This window comes from Struthio camelus, chromosome 3, assembly GCF_040807025.1.
Source record: "Struthio camelus isolate bStrCam1 chromosome 3, bStrCam1.hap1, whole genome shotgun sequence".
NCBI lineage: Eukaryota > Metazoa > Chordata > Aves > Struthioniformes > Struthionidae > Struthio > Struthio camelus.
This window is the reverse complement of record NC_090944.1, coordinates 40,438,652-40,457,218: the sequence shown is the minus strand read 5'-3', so window position 1 is coordinate 40,457,218 and position 18,567 is coordinate 40,438,652. Positions and strand designations below refer to the sequence as shown.

General features: G+C 38.3%; 1 protein-coding gene across 5 annotated transcripts in view; it reads right to left on the bottom strand.

Moving 5' to 3' along the window:
* Window positions 1–9,008: 9,008 nt before the first annotated feature.
* Window positions 9,009–18,567, bottom strand: part of ADGRB3 (adhesion G protein-coupled receptor B3) — a 461,840-nt gene continuing 452,281 nt past the window's right edge. For all 5 annotated transcript variants that reach the window (XM_009689155.2, XM_068937480.1, XM_068937481.1 and 2 more), the window contains 2 exons: window positions 11,713–11,817; window positions 9,009–9,821 (listed from right to left, as the gene is read on the bottom strand). In XM_009689155.2, coding sequence (XP_009687450.2) covers window positions 9,633–9,821; window positions 11,713–11,817 — 294 coding nt within the window. In that variant the 3' untranslated portion in view covers window positions 9,009–9,632. The remainder of the gene's footprint in view (window positions 9,822–11,712; window positions 11,818–18,567) is intronic.

Genomic DNA, 18,567 nt, shown 5'->3' with positions numbered 1-18,567 from the left:
TTGCCCAGAGAAATTGTGCCGTCTCCATGCTTGGAGATTTTCAAGATGACTAGATAGAGCCCTGAACAACCGGCCTTATAGCTGACCTTGCTTGATCAGGAGATTGGACTGGATGACCTCCTAATGTCCCTTCCAACCTGAATCTTCGGATAAGCCTATGATTATCCTATGATCCTAAGACTATTTGGGGCAATTAGAGTAAGATTTGCTCCTTTCTCCCCATTTTCAGATGGCTCTAGGGATCAGAGGAAAATATAAATAACAAGCTTCCCAAAAGACATTTATTTTCTTGAATTTCCTGTAAAACATCTCCAATTGCTTTTTCCTTTGTACTTGTTACTCTTTGGTTGGTACCTTTTATTCAAAATCAGCTAGAGAACACATATGGAGAAAATATTCCTTATGAATTGATTTTTGGAAACTGTACCTCTTTATAAAGACTTCTGCTTGTCTTTGCTTGGTGCTACAATTAGCTATGGTGCACTACTGGTCAAGATTAGGTTTAAATACTGTGGACTTGAACTTTCAAAATAGTAAAAACGTAAAGAATCATCTGAGGCTCCAGGGTTTTGTAGCCAAGTCTTATCTACTTGCTAATACCTAGTACAAAATGCCACATGCGTCATTGATGCAATAGTTGCAGAGAGTTCTCCAGTGTCTCCAGCTCTGGAATCTCCAGAATTCTCCAGCATTTTGTGATTTTAGGTGGACTGGAAATAGAAGAAGAGATCTCAACAGAGATCTATCAGAGGTAGTAAGGTTCTGTTCAGAGACAAAAATTGGGCTATGTTTTTGGAACTTGTTTTGTAAAGAAGAAAGGCCATTTTCTTTCTAGCTTTGGGAGACCTGTTCCACTAAGGTCTTAAGATCTGCAGTTCTGCTGCATGCTATAAAGACTGTCATCCTCAAGTAGTATTCTTTTATTAAAAATGGGGGACCTCTTGCTATGCAAGGATGAATTGCTGGGAAAAGGATGATCCTGATTTTCCCTACAAAAATTAATCCATTTCTTTACTGCTATACTAGTTTTACAGGAGCATGGGATTGTAAATGCCTGTGGTAAATTAAAAAAAAAAGTCTACTTTGAGTTTTCTATTAAATAGTAGACATATCATCTTTGTAATTGACTTTTTCAGAAAATAAGATATGCAGATAAGAGTCCATATCAAAGTTAAATAGACTCTTTTCACTCTGGTATATGAAATAAAATATATACTTTTTTTGTCAGTTTGCTAATTCACCTAAAAAATATCCATCAAGTTATAATCGAAGGATGATACTGAGGCAGATGCTTCCGAGCCTTTCCATTTTGGAAATTATGTATGAAGAAACTATGCAGTTATTTCTGGAAAAAAAAAAAAAAAGGAAAACATATTTTTTTGGCTTTGCAGACCTAACAGAGAAAAATATGCATTCCTGTCTTTTAGAATGCTTTCTAAAATGCTTCTGATTTGCTCTTATTTTCTTAGGCATGAGATAATGAAAATATTCTTTTTTGATATAACTTTCTACATAGCACAGGAAAGTAACCATTTGGAATATAGGCTATTCTAGAGTTAGGTTGTGAAACTGAAAACTCTTTTCCCTCCTTTTCTGATGGTATGATTGTTTAGTTTCCGGTATAGCAGGTTACCTTTAGTACCTCTGTGTAGTGTGCTTTGTGAACTGATTGTTTTTGATTTGTGGTTTCTTAAGCCCAAGTTGATCTGTAGAGGGAGTGGCTGAGAGACCATTCTAATGTTTCTCTGGCAAAAAATAGTGTGTTTGTTCTCAGACAGCATGGTCTGAGTCTATCCCACAGAATCTGCTGTTAAAAACACCTTACAGCAATGTAGTGGAATCCACTGCTCATAAATCCTAAGGCTGAACTAAGGCACTTAAAAATCCATCTACTATCCAAGACTACCTAAACTTCTAAAATCTTTAAACACTTCCCTTTTTGTGTGAAGGCTCTGTGGACACCTAGTTATCCCTGGAGGCCAATAAAATTACCTGCTTTATGTACTTATAAATTATCTGACAATCCATTACAGTTTTAGTGGACAGCCACTTAAACACCCACAGAAACTGCACAGACTTGACTAGTACAGAATTTATCTGCTGTGAGTTTGGGAGTGTCTTCCCTTTGTATAATCATCTGCTTGTCAGAAGACTCAGTGAGGACGCTGGAGAGTTTCCTCACCCTGCTCATCTTAGAGAGTTTTGGACCACCACCATCTTCGTTCAAGGAAAAGGCTGGAAGTAAAGGAACCTTAGTAAACACACTCATCATCTCCTCAGTTCAAGTCTGACCTTTGTTTAAGCAGAAATAGGGCCAGAGCCCTGCTTTGTTTAAGCATCAGAGGGCCAGAATGATACAAAATAGAGGACTATTTCCCAATAGTTAGGAAAGTCTCTTGGAGCAAGAGAGCAAGACTCTAGTGCCAGATCCATATGGCAAGAATGTGTATCAGACCATTTGTTGTTAAAGTCCAAATCCAGTTGAAAACACAGGACTGTCATCTTCCTGGCTCCATGACTCCAGCGTGCCTGGCTGACCAACACGTGACCTTCCAGAACATAGTTTTGCTCAGTGAATTGATACTTAGCAGTACAGTCTCTTCCAAGGGCATCTTTTCTTTTTTCTCTCAGGCAGACGAGAACCTATAATCTGCACTCAGTATTTTGAGGTCTAACTGTAAAACTATTAAGAGAAGGTGCCTGGATAGACATACACGCTCAGAAGAGGAGCAAGCAGGATGTATTCTGAGTAGGTAGTGGTAATGTGTAGTAGTGAGGGTACCTAAGACACTCATATGGAGTTAGCAAGCCTAACACGAGATCTGCAGCCCCATGCCTCTTTGCAGTGGAAGCGGGAGGCCAGACAATTCCAAGGCATCTCTGATAATCTTCCCCTGGAGCTGGATTCACCTGTCTAAACATAAGTGACTAGTGTCATTTTAGGTGCGATGTGGAATCGTGCTGGGACTCCAGCTGTTACTCCAGAAAAGTGCATGTCTTTCATATCTGCAACCCCAATACAGATGTTTCAGATGCCCCAGAGCATCTCAGATTAACTAAATCCTGCCTCTAGTAACTGGTAAGCTGAATTGCTGTTCAGGCTCCATTGACTATATTGACCTATTCAACATTGATTATAACAAGAGTATAGGCATTAGCTCATATGTTGATGTCTAAATCTCACTGAATCTGATGCTTAATTTAGAAGTATGTTATTGCCCTCAGGGGGCTTTTAAATTCTCTGTGAAATCAATGGAAAGATGTTAGTACTTAACTTAGAGAACTGAATTGGTCCAGCTGGGCTTCAGAGGTGCCTCCCTTTTCTACAGATTATAGAAAGATCCTAGACAGCTATGACAGGCAGAACTGGATTGCCCTGCCAGAGTTGGATGTTGGAAATATTGGCAAGACAGTGCTTTAGTTAGACTTCTAAATTAAAGGGAAGGGATTCTACCTATCTGTCTTTAGAAACCATAGCTAACTCTTATTTGATTTAAAAATCCAATCACTAAAAATAGAGCTCTAAATTTATTTTTTTCTAATACACTACTCTTGAGAAGAGCAGGTAATAAAATGGTTAGATCCAAGGAGATACCAAATAAGAAATGCAGCATACATGCTAATCAATTCTAGTTTCTTTTTCATATCATGGGGTCTTCCAGGCATCACCTTTTGCAATTTCCTGAGTCAACAGCCCAGGGACGTAATGCAATAAATCATTGAGCTGATGATGGGAAAAAACACTAGCTTGTAGCTGTTCTTAAAATTGAATTCTGAGAGCCAGTTTTTTTAAGATATTTCCGCTCCAAAGGGTTTGATCTATAAAGGGACATACGTTTTTTTGATGATCAGCACTGCATCACATAAGATTTAGGTGCCTGTCTCCTGAGCTTGACTCCATATGTCAAGCAGGGTACACTATGTGCTTGTACAATGGATACAAAGCAGTAGACATCTCCAGGTGGGCTTCCCAATAGCTGCCTAATCTAATCAACAAGAAAAAACTGAGATCAGAATTATTTTTTAAATCAGTCCCCTCTCAAGTTACAGATGCCTAAATCTTAGTCACAGCGACGAATAGTCTTGAACAACAGCTCTGAACCCTCTCCTGGCATAGGTGCCTGTCATACATTTAAAAAAAAAAGAAAAGAAAGTGAGCGGACATCACTCCGTAAACACAAAGCCAGAGGAGCAGGGGGATACTCCCTTCGTTTATAAAAGCTCAGAATTCAGCACACTTTCCGGATGTGAGAAACAGCTACAAATCAGCCTGAAAGGGCTCACACACATCCCTTGTTCACTCTCTGATTGCGTAACCCAACCAAATGGCTGTAGGTAGCTCTCTACCAGTCTTGCTGAAGCAGCTCTTCTTAAGAAAGTAAGTGCACTCACAGGAGAAGAAAGAGGCAACAGCAGAAAATACGCTCCTAAAGTCCACTGGATAAAGTGATGACTTAGGAGAAACTACCTGGTGCCCGTTTCTTGCTTAAAGGCATGTTTATGTATTTTCTGTTAAATAATAGTTAGGTAAACAGTTGTGTCAAAAATTAGGCACATTTGGCCCCTCTTTTTTTTTTTTTAATTACTGAATGAAAAGGTATTTTAGAATTTTCCTAGCTGGTTTTCCCATTTTTTACTACAGGGACCAAATAGAATACTCTAAATAGAGTTTGGGATTTACTGAGAATTATTTAAGAACTTTGGCACGTGGAATGTGGAAAAGCTGTACAGATAAAGGTAACAAGGATAGTAGAAAGCAGGGAAGAGCTTTCATGTTACAACTGAATAACTGGACTAGGATAGTCTTGAAAAGAAAGTAAGTGTGGCTCCTATAGCAGAAGTCTATATAGTAAAGAGAGAAAATTGAATAGATAAAAGTTATTCATTGTTCCTCATAAGAAAACATGAGATATAAAATGAAATTAGTAGTTCAAAACAAACAAAAAGCACAACTGTAGCTCTTTCTAAGGCTCTACCTTCTTTACACTCTTGAACAGTAACCTCTTAAAGATTCTCCCCTTTGACAAACAGGAACATGTATACATTGCTCTTAGCAATTGTTCTAGCAATTTTCACGGCTCTTTGCAGCTAAGAGAAACACAGCTGCTTAGATTCTGTCCTTCACTGGAGATGTGCCTTGAAAACAAAGTTTTTCTTCTAGATGCTCACTATCTCGAACTGAGGAAGACAGAGAAGACAGGGAGGACAACTGTAATTAATGGACAGAATATTTAAGTGGGAAGGCTAGAGTTTGTAGTCATGTTTATTCTCTCAACAATTTTATTCTTCTAAATCTTAGTGAGGCCTCTGTACCTTCCTTGCAAAGAAAGGTGTTTCTCGAAAAACAAGTAGGAAAGTTTAGAATATTGCAGTGGGTGAGGCCTAGCTCAAAAATGAATCCTGCCCTTGCATGGTCTGCACTTCGGTGCCAGGCAAGCTCTCCAAACACATATGCAACTGGATACCTTTGCTTACTTCTCTCAGCACAATAGAGCGGGCTTGATTGCAAGATAGAGCCATGTAACACTTTTGGAGAGGGAGATAATATATACCTATGCAAACTGCTTCTTGTGTCTTACCCAGAATCAGAAATATAGCACATCAGCTAATGCCTGAGGAGCTGAAAAATCCACTATCGGTACAACATGTCTCCATCTTCCAACTGCTAACAGAAACTTCCATATCCTTTTGTGTAACTCAAAAGAAAGCACGCTGCTGATACTGTGATAGATGGAGGCTTATGAGCAGCAAGTAGACCTTGCGTTAAATATGGTCTCCCAGTACTGCATTGCTTGGCAACTATGGGCAGTGGAGACAAAACAAAGCATCAAAGAACATTTCACCTGTTCTTGTTTTTTGTCTCTAAACAAAACTAGTCCAGTTTAATGTAGTGTAAAACAGTCTTAGGTGATTTATTCCTTCTTTCTAGAAGAAAATGTTCTTCTTACAAGCGGAATGTGGGGACAAGACTCTCCAGAAAAGAGCACCGTTTCACTGATCATGGAGAAGTTCAAGACCCAGCAGTAAAAGAAACAGAAAAGACCCTTATCTGTTTGTGTCTTTTGTTACAACTTTGTCATAAATCTTCAAATTGAAGAGTTGTTAGCATTATGGATATGCCACCAATAAGGCCATGGCACTCCAAGGGCATGGCAGCACTACCGTTCTACCTCTGACCCCCTGTAGCAGCACTTCTTCAGTCTCTCTGTCCTTCTCCTCTCCAAGGGATGATGCAGAGTATGAACAGAAGTAGACTAATGACTAATTCAAAGTTTATCTCCTCAGAAGATTCTGAGTTAAATAGTATCACTCTGGCAAGGGACCATGTAGTGAACAACTCTATCAGGTCTTTTAGGCCAGCTACACCAAACCCCATTATACAGCCTTGGCTGTGAAGTCATGGATATCTTGAACTGCTGTCTGAGTGATCTATGGCTGCTCAGCTAAGATTTCCTGTATGCACTACTTCCCCACACTGAAAAGTCCAGGCCATATTTTGTTTAGCATCAGCTTACCAGAAAAAAAATTCCTTCCTGAATATGTGTGTAGGAGGAAGACAGAGACAGAGAAACTACATATGGTCTTATATGATTACTAATGTGTGTTTAGACTGTTGAGAAAATGCATCCTTTTCCAACAATATATTTGCTTCCTCTGTGTACATCTATGGAAAATGTATTTTAAATTTGATCCAAGTTCACTCTGGGTTTAGTTGAACTGACTAAATTTAGGTGTCTAGTGCCAGATGCAGTCATGTTGTTTAGTGGAGACATCAAACACCTGAACCTTCCTGAAACTGCAGCTGGAGGCCAGGTGGGATAGCACAGGGCACCCGGTGGCACTGCACAGACAAATGCAGAGTCCTCCATCATCTCGGCTTCTAGCTTAACGTAGGAAACTCTGACTCACTTTTTATTTGCACATAGTATAATGCCAGACACCTTATTGACACTCTACAAACATTTAAAAAAACAGGGCATACAAATTTGCTCTCTCAATGCTGGATTAGGTCTGAACTGCGCCATTTCAGAGACACCGAACAGCAAACCATTAATTAGTAAGTGTGTCTGCTTGCTTATCGAAGGCAAACTCTGCTTTAATATTAAGCAGACAACTCAGTAAGTTACTGCATTGGGTTTCAGCATGTTCTTAATATTTCTAAATAGGAAATATATAAGAGAACAAAAATAGCTAGGATTTTCTGTGCTCTGCAGCACAAACTCCGAATAAAGAGGCACTGAACATTACTGTTTGTACACTGAAAGCACATCTGTGACTACTGTGTGGTGCAATATACTGAGGTTAATGTCATACATGCATCAACTGGTTTATTAATAATGGTAAAATTGAACAGCGGAATGTTTAGTGTGGACTGATCTATCATATTTCATATCATATTTCTGTTTTCTGCTGCTGTACCTAGGCCACTTTTGGAATGGAATAGGAGTTAGCCAGTATGAAGCTTATATAAATTACCTCTGCATTACAGTTGTTAAAATAACACGTGCTCCAGGTTTATATTAGGTTTTGAATAATCAAGGAGGATGCTAAGGCTTGTCTGGATTCCGGGGCTCTAACCTCCCTAACTTGGTCTTGAAAATTAAAATTCTGCAAAATCTACTCTGCTTGAAAGATGCCTACCACACTGGATGAAATGTTTTAAAAATGTGAAGTTTCTATAGGATCATTATCTAAAGAGGAAAATAAGTCCTCATTAGGTTAGAATTTGACTTAAAAAACAAGAGGCTCAAATATGTATTTTGGAATTGAAGTTCTCTTCAGATCTCAGCAGCGTGATTTCAGTGGGCTGTATATTCAACTTTGACAGCTGCCTCTTTCTCCATCAGACTCTTGATAAAGGGATAGTTCTGCAAAGGACTTGATAACAGGTTGGTACCAATTATTTTGTATTTTTAATGGAAAGATTTAGGTACTGAAGCATTAGATTACAAAAGTGTGCACTAGGAATGAGATGCCCATTTACAGTAGGAAAAGTCAGTGTATTATCTTTAAATTCTGCTCCTCTTCATGGCTTAAGGACCTTACTGTGGCCAAAAGAAAGTATTTCCTTCCTTTAAGGATTCACAGACTGGCACTCGTTCCTGAAGGCAACTCCTAAGCTTGTTTTTTGGAAAAATTGATGATCTAATACTTTCTCTGAACAGATGGTCAGGAAAAGATCTTCTACTACCAATGCCTTGGGTAAAGGTCTCTCTGGTGAATCTGCATTCAAGTCTCTTTTCTTCCTAAGCAGACTGATGGTCACGTTTTCTTCCTCTCAGAAGAGCTCTCCAACTAGTAGGCTGTAGCATATTCTGTTCTGTACTGCAAGCATTAAAAAAGTTTTGGGGCAGTTTTGGAAACTGTTTTTTCTAGAAATTTGGCACCTGGCGATCTTAGATATCCCCCCCAACCAAAGGCCATGCAGTAGGTGAGGACAGATTTTGAAGATCTACATTTGATTTTAAGCATAGGAAGCAAAATTTAGTCATTCTACCCACTCCTAACTGTGAAACCATATTTGTAACATAAATCATGCTGTCCTTTTCAATTATAATACGAAATACACTCAATATTTTGACATATGTCAGAACTTTTTATCTTTAAAGTCATTCTTGTAGTTTGTTCTTATATAACAACAAGAACATGCACAAGATTTAATGATTCTAAACGAACACTTCCTTGGTGTGTAGTGCTTTGGAACTTCCTGATTTTCTATTAGCCGTTTCTCTGCAACAAGATAAAAAAATTCTTACATAATAGAACAATTGTAACAGTATTCTTGTAAGTCCAGTTTATATGGTACATTGTCACAAAAGAATATCTAAGAAAAGGCAGAATGGCTGTACAAATCTACTACTACACCAGAGAAAGTCCTTGCAGGAGCTATAACAGTATGCTATGAAAACTCTGAACAGATATTCAACATGTATGTTTTAAAGAAATCTTTATAAATATACAACTTTAAGACCAAAAAATTCAGAATAAAATGCACTAGGAAACTGATATGTAGACAAAGGTTTATTTACACCATACAACATTTTAAATATTTTATACACAGCTGCAGCAGAGAAAGCTACTCTGAGCTTTCCAGAGAAAACTGCAATAATAAAGATGTGAAATATATTATTCATATAAAAGTGAGATTATTACTTTATTGCATTTAAAGCAATGAAGAATGTAGCTCAACAGACATTCATTTAATGACAAAAACTTTGCTTTTATATTATAAAGTAAAAAGTGTAGTAATGGCCAAACAGACTGTTATAAACTTTAAAAACTGCATAAATATATACATTGTGCTTCATGGTGAAGTTTTTTGAAAACTAAACCAAATGAAGCTGTTACAACATGAATCGTTGCTTGAGGTTTATCTATAAAGATTACCTTACAAATCCATTCCACGGGTACTTACAACACACGATGGTAAGAATTGTACACCTGGTTCTCCACTAGCCATGCTAGTGGGAATATACTGTACGAAAAAACCACTGACATTTGGCACAGGAAGAGCCTGACATAAAGTAGTCACAATGTTCAGACAGGAGCGTCAGGATTCCCGAAGTCTCTTTATTGTCAGTGCAATTAATTAATTTTTTTTTTGTTTCTTTGTTCAGTTTGTTTTGTTTCTGTTAAACTTCTGTTTGAAAGTCACCTTCTTGCACATCTAAAGGCAAGTTCAGACACTTCTCCCATTCTGCTGGTCTTAGTTCTAAAGCATCTTTTGCCTCTGTGTCTAATACATTTATCGTTGTATAGTGTTGGTATTCGCCCGTGTTTTTGAAACTGTCCCACGGAGCCTTGTTCGGGACTGAGTTCTCCTGAAGACCAAAGAAGAAAGAGGAATTAAAAGAGAGGAGGATAAAATCATATGTTTTCTGTTTATAAAGCTGATCACTAATGTACTCTCCTGAGAAACAGAAGTCATAGAGAGGAAATGACTTTGCAGGGAGCCAGGCTGGCTTGTGTTCAAGCAACATCCTGACTGGCTTTCTCTGCGAGCCATCAGTATGTTGGCAGCCTCCTCTCTTGAGCTGCCAGCCAAACCTTTTCTTTCACAAGAGCCAGTTTAAGTGAGGAATGGCCATGTGATCCAGCAACAAGAGCCATCTTTTTAGTAACAGTTGTGTAGAAAATCAGTGGAAGAGAAGGGAAGGTAATTAAGAAGAGCTTGTTGTCTGGAAATATGGAGTGGTTCAAAATAGAGATTGCCAGCTTGATTTTAAATTGGGACAGGTTGCTGCTCATGACAGAATAACAGAAATCTCGTCCTGGGAAGGTCTGAGAGAGCCACCTTGCTTTACAGGTTAAGGAACTTACAGGCTGAAGGCTAGTTATTTTGTACTGTCCACAAATTTTTTGGAATGCTAAGTTTTATATGGTAAAAGTCATTATGGAGTAAGACCAAATTCATTAGTGATTTCAGCTATAACGTGCTGGGTGGGATTCAGTTGCCAAGCCTAAGTCTTTTTGTTCCATTTTAGATGCCTTTCGATATCCTACCTGGCTGTCAACTACATTTCATGAGAGATGCGGGTTTCCCACGAGTCCTGGGTCATTACTGCCTGCACTGTATTGTAGAGCAGGATATCCTAGCATATCTAAAATAGCCTGAGATGTCTATATTTAGGTACCTGGATCACTGTCTTACAGATAGACCATCCCTCTAGGCTGCTTTTTACCCTTCAAAAAACATAGTGCTGATATGAAACAGAGCAAACAATTCTTCCACTGAATTTCTCTTTGAGATTTGTGAATGAATTCAAACTCCACATAGACGGTATATCTCATAGAGGGTGTGAGTGAGAACTGGTTTCAAAATAACACATATTACAGCCAAAGATTCCTCTAACCAAAGAGCCAGGATCCAACTTCTGCTGGTTCCAAACAAGTAAATCCATTGACCTCACATCTGCTTAATGACTGCTCTTCATGTTGGAGATCAACTTTTCATCAGAAGTTATAAAATGAAGTAATTCTAGCTGAGTTGCATTTAATATACAATTTTCCCATTATAAAATTATGTATAAAATTATTACTAATCATAATATTACTGCTAAAAATATGTCACACTAAATTTGCTGTTTTAATTAGGCAGAATCAACTATTTCCTTGCTCTCATTATCAGATGTAGTCAGGGTGTTATGCATGTGCGTATAAATGTGTGTGTATAAATTTGAATTGTGATTATAGCAGAGTCAACTCAGGATGATTTAATTTTTGCTTTTCCAATGGTAAATATTTATAAATCCATTACAGAAAAGACACAGCATAACAGAGACCGTGTATGCTTTCTGGACCATCTCACTTTTAGGTGAATTTAGCTAGACTTATTTACATTAACTAATTTAATATCTGGTTGCCCAGCTAGAAGAAAAGCCCCACCGGCCAAATTACACTAGTGAACTGCTTTCTTTATATAGTCCTTTAAATTTCGTAGATATGTATAGATTTTAAATGTGTTGCCTGCAGTTCAATTACTTGTCATCTATGATGATGTCAGTGAATTAGTTATGGTCTAGTTGTAAAATCTAATGAGTCTTGTCATAGGTTAGATTACTGAAAATATCTTTTGTTCTCAGTTTTGAGGCTATCTAAAAGTAGCAGAGACTGAAGTCTTCTCAGGAAATAATATTGAATTCAAAGCACTCTTGTTTTATTGTTAATATTACAGAGCCAGCATATTTGACATACCTAAGACGGAAAACTTACCATACTGCCTGATTTTGGTACGTCCCGAAATCTGTCCAGAGTCTGAAATTTCTGATTTAACTCTTGAAACAATTCCATGTGCCTCTTCCTTGTGTGCATGACCTTCTGCAAAATGGAACATAATTGCTTATATTTATAATTGAATCTGGGCTTTTTTAAGAGAACCATTATTTCCCCCAACATAATAAAGTAAATTGAATTTGGCAGGGCCATCTTTTCCCTATAGACTCAGTCAATGGAAATGAATTGCACTGAGTCTTCTCTCTGCTCTGTTTAATGCACTTCCCATACAGAAATGACTGTTTTTACCCCATGCTTATTGAGCTGCTGAAATCAAGAGACACTCTTTTTGTGCTAGCTCAGAAGTATTTTGAAAGTGATGGCAGTTTCTCAAAAGATCTTTGTCTTTTGCACATTAGGAATATTTTCTAGAATTTCTGTCTTCAGCATGGAAGACATTAATATTTTACTTTCAACAAGGATGCAACGGCATTATGTTTCATGGCAACTTATAAGAGTGATTTTAATGAAAATATTGATTTCAAGAATCCTGGGCCAAAGGGGAAGAAGCCCCAAATGCTATGTTTTTTTTTAATTAGACATCTTCTTGTCATTCAGATCATCACAAAATGCAGTTTAAATGGCATTCATATTAAGACAAGTAGGGATAGTTTTTCCGGTTTTACCTGCTTTCTTATTCTGTGGATTGGGCAATTGGAAACCACCTTCCCTCTAGCCCCCACACAGGGTGCCCTTCCATAAGAACTAGTTGTATGGTATTTGCACACAAGAGGTGGAGACCCCACTCAGCCCCCATGACTGGAGGAACCCTCAGGCTACGTGTCTGCCTTGGCAGCTAGATGTGGAGTGAAACTTGTTTTCAAGGTTAGACTCTCAGGCTTACATCTACATCCCAAAAAGTTCATGCTTGGATGTGAGCTTAGACTGGCCTCTGGAGCACTGCTGAAAGCTGCTCACTGTTGGGCCAGTCTCAAGTCTCTGTGGTCTGGGTGGATGGGGACAGGAGGGACTGAGGATGCTCCAGCTCAGTCCAACAGTAGATGGTCTGAACTTGGCTTTTCTTGACCTTCTGTAGCTGTCTGGACCTGAGTTACAGCCAGGGCAGCAGCCAATAACATTGATAGGAAAGGTGCAGGTCATCAGCCTCTGTACACTGTCGCTAACTATCAAACCTGCTTCTCCCTGGCAGTGGACATGGCAAACCTTACAAACTTATGCACACAGTGCCTGAGTGTGACCCCTCCCAGCAAGTAACACTCCTTCCACCAGGTCAGGGTTAGTAACTTTTAAAGTGGAGTGGCAGTAGCTGGCCCTCAAATAGTACTTTTTAACTTATTTCACTTCTATCCCGTATTTCCAAGTTTTCTGCAGCTTGTCTGCTCTCTTGGCAATGCATTTTTACCACTACGCTGTAGTGGTAAAATATCATCCATATGTAAAATATCATCCATGGTACCATATCATCCTTAATATAGCCACAAGGTAGCTTGAGAACTTGTTTCACTTCTGAGAACAGGGAATTGGTAACGTTTTTCACAAAAGAGACAGGAGATATAGCAAGCAATTAAAGACCTATTAACTTAACACAAGTTGTGGGGTGAATAAGGGAAACAATTTTGCAGGATGCAGAGAGGAACTCCTTGCAAAACATAATTTATTTAGAGATAGCTGATCGAAATTTATGAGGGAAGGCTCACTTAAGTGACTTTGTAGGGATTCTTTTAAGATATCACTGTTATGGTAGACAGGGGTATGTAACACATTTCATATACATAGAATTTAAAAAGAAAGGTTCTGCCTCAAAGATTATTATTGGCTGAAACAAGAAAACATGCTGCAGGGAATACAACAAATTTGGTGGGATAAAATACTGTCTCTAAAAGCAGGAAATAGTATTTGACTGTGAAACAAAGATCTCCAGCTGGAAACTTTAATAATGGAATAGGAATATAGAGAATGCTACTTTCTGATATTTTTCTGAATCGTGTACCCAAAAATTTGTTAAATAGCAAATATGAATAATGCAAATGTCTTAGTTCATTACATTATTCGTGAGGAGAAGCAGGTGGGAGGAGAAATTAAACACTTTCAGTGGGAAGTCTGCCAGGAAAAAGACTTAAATTTATTCTTAAAAGCAGAATGACTGGTATGCACATGTACCTACGGATCTTTCAGTTGCTTTGTATTTTCCTGGCTTCATTTTGATAATTCCTACTCACTGACATTGTCCTCCTCACTGCTTATAAAGAATAATCTGAACTGTTAGCAAGATGCAACAACTTAAACGTCCCACTTTAATTTTCCATTTCTAGCCATCTTTTTAACTCCTTATTAGAATATTTCATCTTACCTCCTTTTAAAAGTTAAAACCAAAAAAGGTATTAGAAGATATGCTCTATTGGATATTCCTTTCTCTTATAAGGAAATAACCCACAAAGCATTTCTGGGGTTTTAATCTGTTTTTTTTTTCTCTCTATTAAATGGGCAATGTGGAAAACAACTTTATCAATCCTAGATGTGCGTGTTTGATCAATGCAGAGGTCTTGACCAATAGATACTAGGATGACTACAGTAGCATAAGTACCTGAAAAGGGTGGAATAGGAGCCCTGATAAATAAAAGCTGATGCTGCTCTCTGAAAGTATATTTCCATCAGCCACAGGTAGGGATTCGCCCTATTGTGCTCCCTCCCCTCCCAGAAGCACCTGAGTTAGCCACAGACTCGCACATCTTCTTGTGGTCTTTCCTGCAGGCTGGGTAACTTGTGTCCCACACCTAAAGAGGACAGGGCAGAACTGGTTGTGACGTCCCTTCCACATTTCTACCTCCACTCATAAATAACATGAAACTGATGTTTTGAGTAGACTAAGCCTTACTCTGATGAGCACCCATTCCCAGAAGAGCATGTGGATTGCTATCATCAAAATGGGAAGAACTTCAGACATAACTCCCTATTGATCTTCCTTTTTATTTTATTATGGGGTTTTTAGCTGAACTCTAGCTCAAGCAAAAATATTCTGCTGAAGATTATTGGCCAGTTCTATGTTTAATAACGACAGTAATAGTAATGTCATTCAATTTGTACTGAAGGTTTTCTCTGTTGTCACAGGTAAAGATGCTCTCTCTTGAATTTTATATGAAATAGCTAAAGGTGAAGAACAGGTGGGGAAATGCCTTCTCGGCCCTATAATGGAAGCACGCTGTGTTTTCAAGATGTTGTAGGTCTGACCAGTTGCCAAATTTAGGAACCGGAAAAGATTTTTCCCAGCAGACATGCTTTTTTTTCCTCACCTTCCTCTTAAGACAGTTGCATATAGCTGAATAAGAGAAGGATTTTAAAGTTGTATATGAGTTTGTAATATTGTTATAATGAATGGCTAGTGCAGCTGAAAATCTGAAAGAATCCAGCTCCAACAATTAAATATCAATTTAGCATAATTACTGGTGAGATTCTACAGAACTGGAAAGAGAAGAAGATAGTCATACTCATCCTGTGTATCGTTTTCCTTCCTGATGGGTGGACCTCAAAAAAAGCCAGAGATTACTTGAATCCTGGGGAGCAGGGTATAGGCAGCTTTTTTGAATTATTTGGCATGAGTGTTGTTTGTTGCCAGAGTAGATTCAATGAATGCCTGGTATAAAAGGGTGTGTATGTGAGTGTAAGTGGAGGGTAATGCAGGAGTTAGGTCCTCTTACAGAATTTAGAGGTAAGTTGTGATCTTGTATGCCAATATTTGTGTTTAACTCTTCTGTATGTCTTTGTAAGTGACAGTGCACACCTATTATAAAGTTCTCCTGGGAATTTCCATAGCATCTGTATTTCTGTTCAACATAATTAGAATGACTTTTATTTGATCTGACAGCTAAGCATTAGTGCTGAGCTTTCATCAGAGAACTACCTGTCCAACATTAGGGAAAAACAGAACACAATGGCTGGGGCTGGAGGAGTGAGAGAGCACTTATCTTAGGTTATCACAGCCAGAGGCAGCCACGATCCAAAACTCCAAGACATATGAATTTCAGTGGTGTTTTGGATACTGGAGCACATGAATAAGAATCTAAACTCATCCTTGTTAATAGCAAGAAAAGAGCTGTAAAATTGTTTTGCAAATTCTAATACTGGACAGTATTATTTTGCAGTAATACTTTCTGCTTACAAACTAAACCCAATATGTTTCCATCTATCTTCTTTCTTCTGCTTAAAAGGACACTTTATGAACCATTATGTAATGCTAAAGTATTTAAAAAGGCAAAACAAGCCACAGTTGGCCTCAGTACTCATGAAATTCCTCTCTAACATGGGCCCCGCTCTCTAACTAATGTAAGCTCTGTGATAAGGGCTGGCCAATTTGGATGCCATCTTTTTCTCTCTCCCTTTCCTCCCCCTGACTGGAGACATAAGTTGTCTATAATGCTACCCAGCATAGTCTCAGAACTTTTATTATTTCCAGCCCTTTGCAAAGTCCCTTAAGGCTACAGCTTTGTTGCTACACATATTGGAGATAATGGGGACAGAGACTATTTTAAGGTGTTGAGTATTTTCATGGATTGCCTGTCTTCACACTGCATAGCAGCTGTATTTGAGGTTTTTTCATGTCATTGCTTTTTATTCACTTCAAATGATCTACATTACGGTGAGTGTTGCATTGCAGCCCACTAGCATAGGTATTTTTGTTTGTTTGTTTGTTTTACTCATGAAACTACAGCTACCTCAACAGCAATAGATCAAACATATCTGAGACCATGTCTGGAATCACCTAGCATGGAATATTCTTCATGAACACTACTAAATTGTCTTTTCTCCAGAGTAGGAGGCCTATAACCAAACTGCCTATTGCAAATGGTACCTAGGTTCATTCAGGTTCCCTAAGCACACTTAGGAACTGTCTGGAGAGAGAAGGTTGGTCTAGACTGAAATAATACAGATCATTCTAACAATTCATCTGCACTGTGCTGCCCAGGTATACTCTTCAAAATATTTAATTTGCTAAGATAGACATCTTCTGAGGGTATGTCTTGTGCATATTGGGAGACATGGAGACACGTGAGAGAGTTTAAGGGTGTAGGGTCTGCTGAGATACCTTTAAATGGAAAAGGATGGAGAAAGCCAAGCCTAACACTGTCTTGCCCATACTGTGTACAAAGAATAGCATATGTTATCCTCCGAACTGTGGCAGGACATTGTCTCACAGGGCACGAACTAGCATGGGTCACAGGCAGAGTAGAAAAAGTGTTTAAGAGGTATGGCCAATCTCTGAAGTGAAAGCTCATTTCCACTTTGCCATGAAGCTGCTCTAGGTATCAGACTGAGCAGCGTTTTGGCCGCAGAACAGTACCTCACCTCCCGTTGTCAGCATGCCTCCTTGAGTGAAGGGATTTAGGTGGCTATATTAACACTGCATGACTTCTTGCTGTATGACAGATAGGCTATGTGTAAGAACACAGGTAAGCCCAGAGGCTTAGCCAGAGGAACCACAAAACAAGGAGGTGAGATGGGGTTAGTCAGTGCTTCTAAAACACAGCAGCAACTGGCACAGTATCGTTGCTGATATTATTTCCTCGGCAGTGACTGACAATGGCCTTTCCAATCCCAGTGGCCTCACCCTTTCCTTTTTACAGACGTAAGATTTTCCTGAATTATAATCGTATTTCTAAAAATATTAGGCAATGCAGGAGCGATGCTGTAAACAAGACAAGAAAAAGGTACAAGCCTCTTAAATACAATATGTGAGTCAAAAGAACATGTGTAATGGGAGAACAGAATGTGCATGGTATTGGTGATTATTTGGTGTAATAATCTCTTGAGCAGTAGCAGGAATGCTTTAGTATCTGTTGCCATAGAGAACATTCTCATAGTGAACAGCATGATATTCCTATTTTTCAACAGAAAACAGTATAATTCAGAATTCTTTATATCACTATAATTTTAAAACTTCTGTTCATCCTGTTTGCATTTAATTTTAGAACTGCTTTTTCATCAGAATTTTTGTTATTGATTCAAATCAATCAATGTTCAAAACTCAAATATTCAATTCAAATACTCAAATGAATATTTTTGCATTTATCCTAAAGCATTTATCCTAAAGCATATTTAGGATAATCACTTTATTTTCCTTAAACCTACTGTGTGAGTCTTTGTCTGGTGCTATATTTGAAAGGTTACATGACCACTTAAGACAACTGCACCCTCTAAGGGGGGAATGACAGAGGACGTTAACAGGTGATAATAAACTTGCAAGAAACCACAGTCATATACGGAAGGTCAGTACATCAGCAAAGGCAGGTCATCAAAGTAATCTCTTTTCTCATTTTGAGGCTCCTTTGACCACTACTATGGCTGTATTTTTCTAGGCTTGCCTCTTGTTTCTGTATCAATACAGTAGTTAATATGGACTAGAACTGGAAATCTGCAAGCAGATGTACCTACAGCCTAAATAATAATAATAAAAATGATTGTATTTGCACAATAGGGTGATTTTTTTAAGTTATGGTTGATATATAAGGATCATTGGATGTTCAAGTTTAGTCCTAGCTGCATAGATTCAATACAATCATGATTGTTCAACTTCTCTGGAGACACACATAATGAATTATATCAAACTATTGACATGCATGAACTGACAGTCTATGCAAAAAACCGAGATCCATAAATTATTAAGATTCTCTTGAAAGCTGACTGCTATATTGCTTTTGGTAGAGAGTAGAGACATTTAGAGAAAAAAATTAAATAAACAAAACCCTAAAAGACTTAATCACAGGGACTGAGATAAATCAAAACTGTCATCAGCGAACATAACCAAACCTATTTACACAATGGGGACTAAGTCTGAAATTT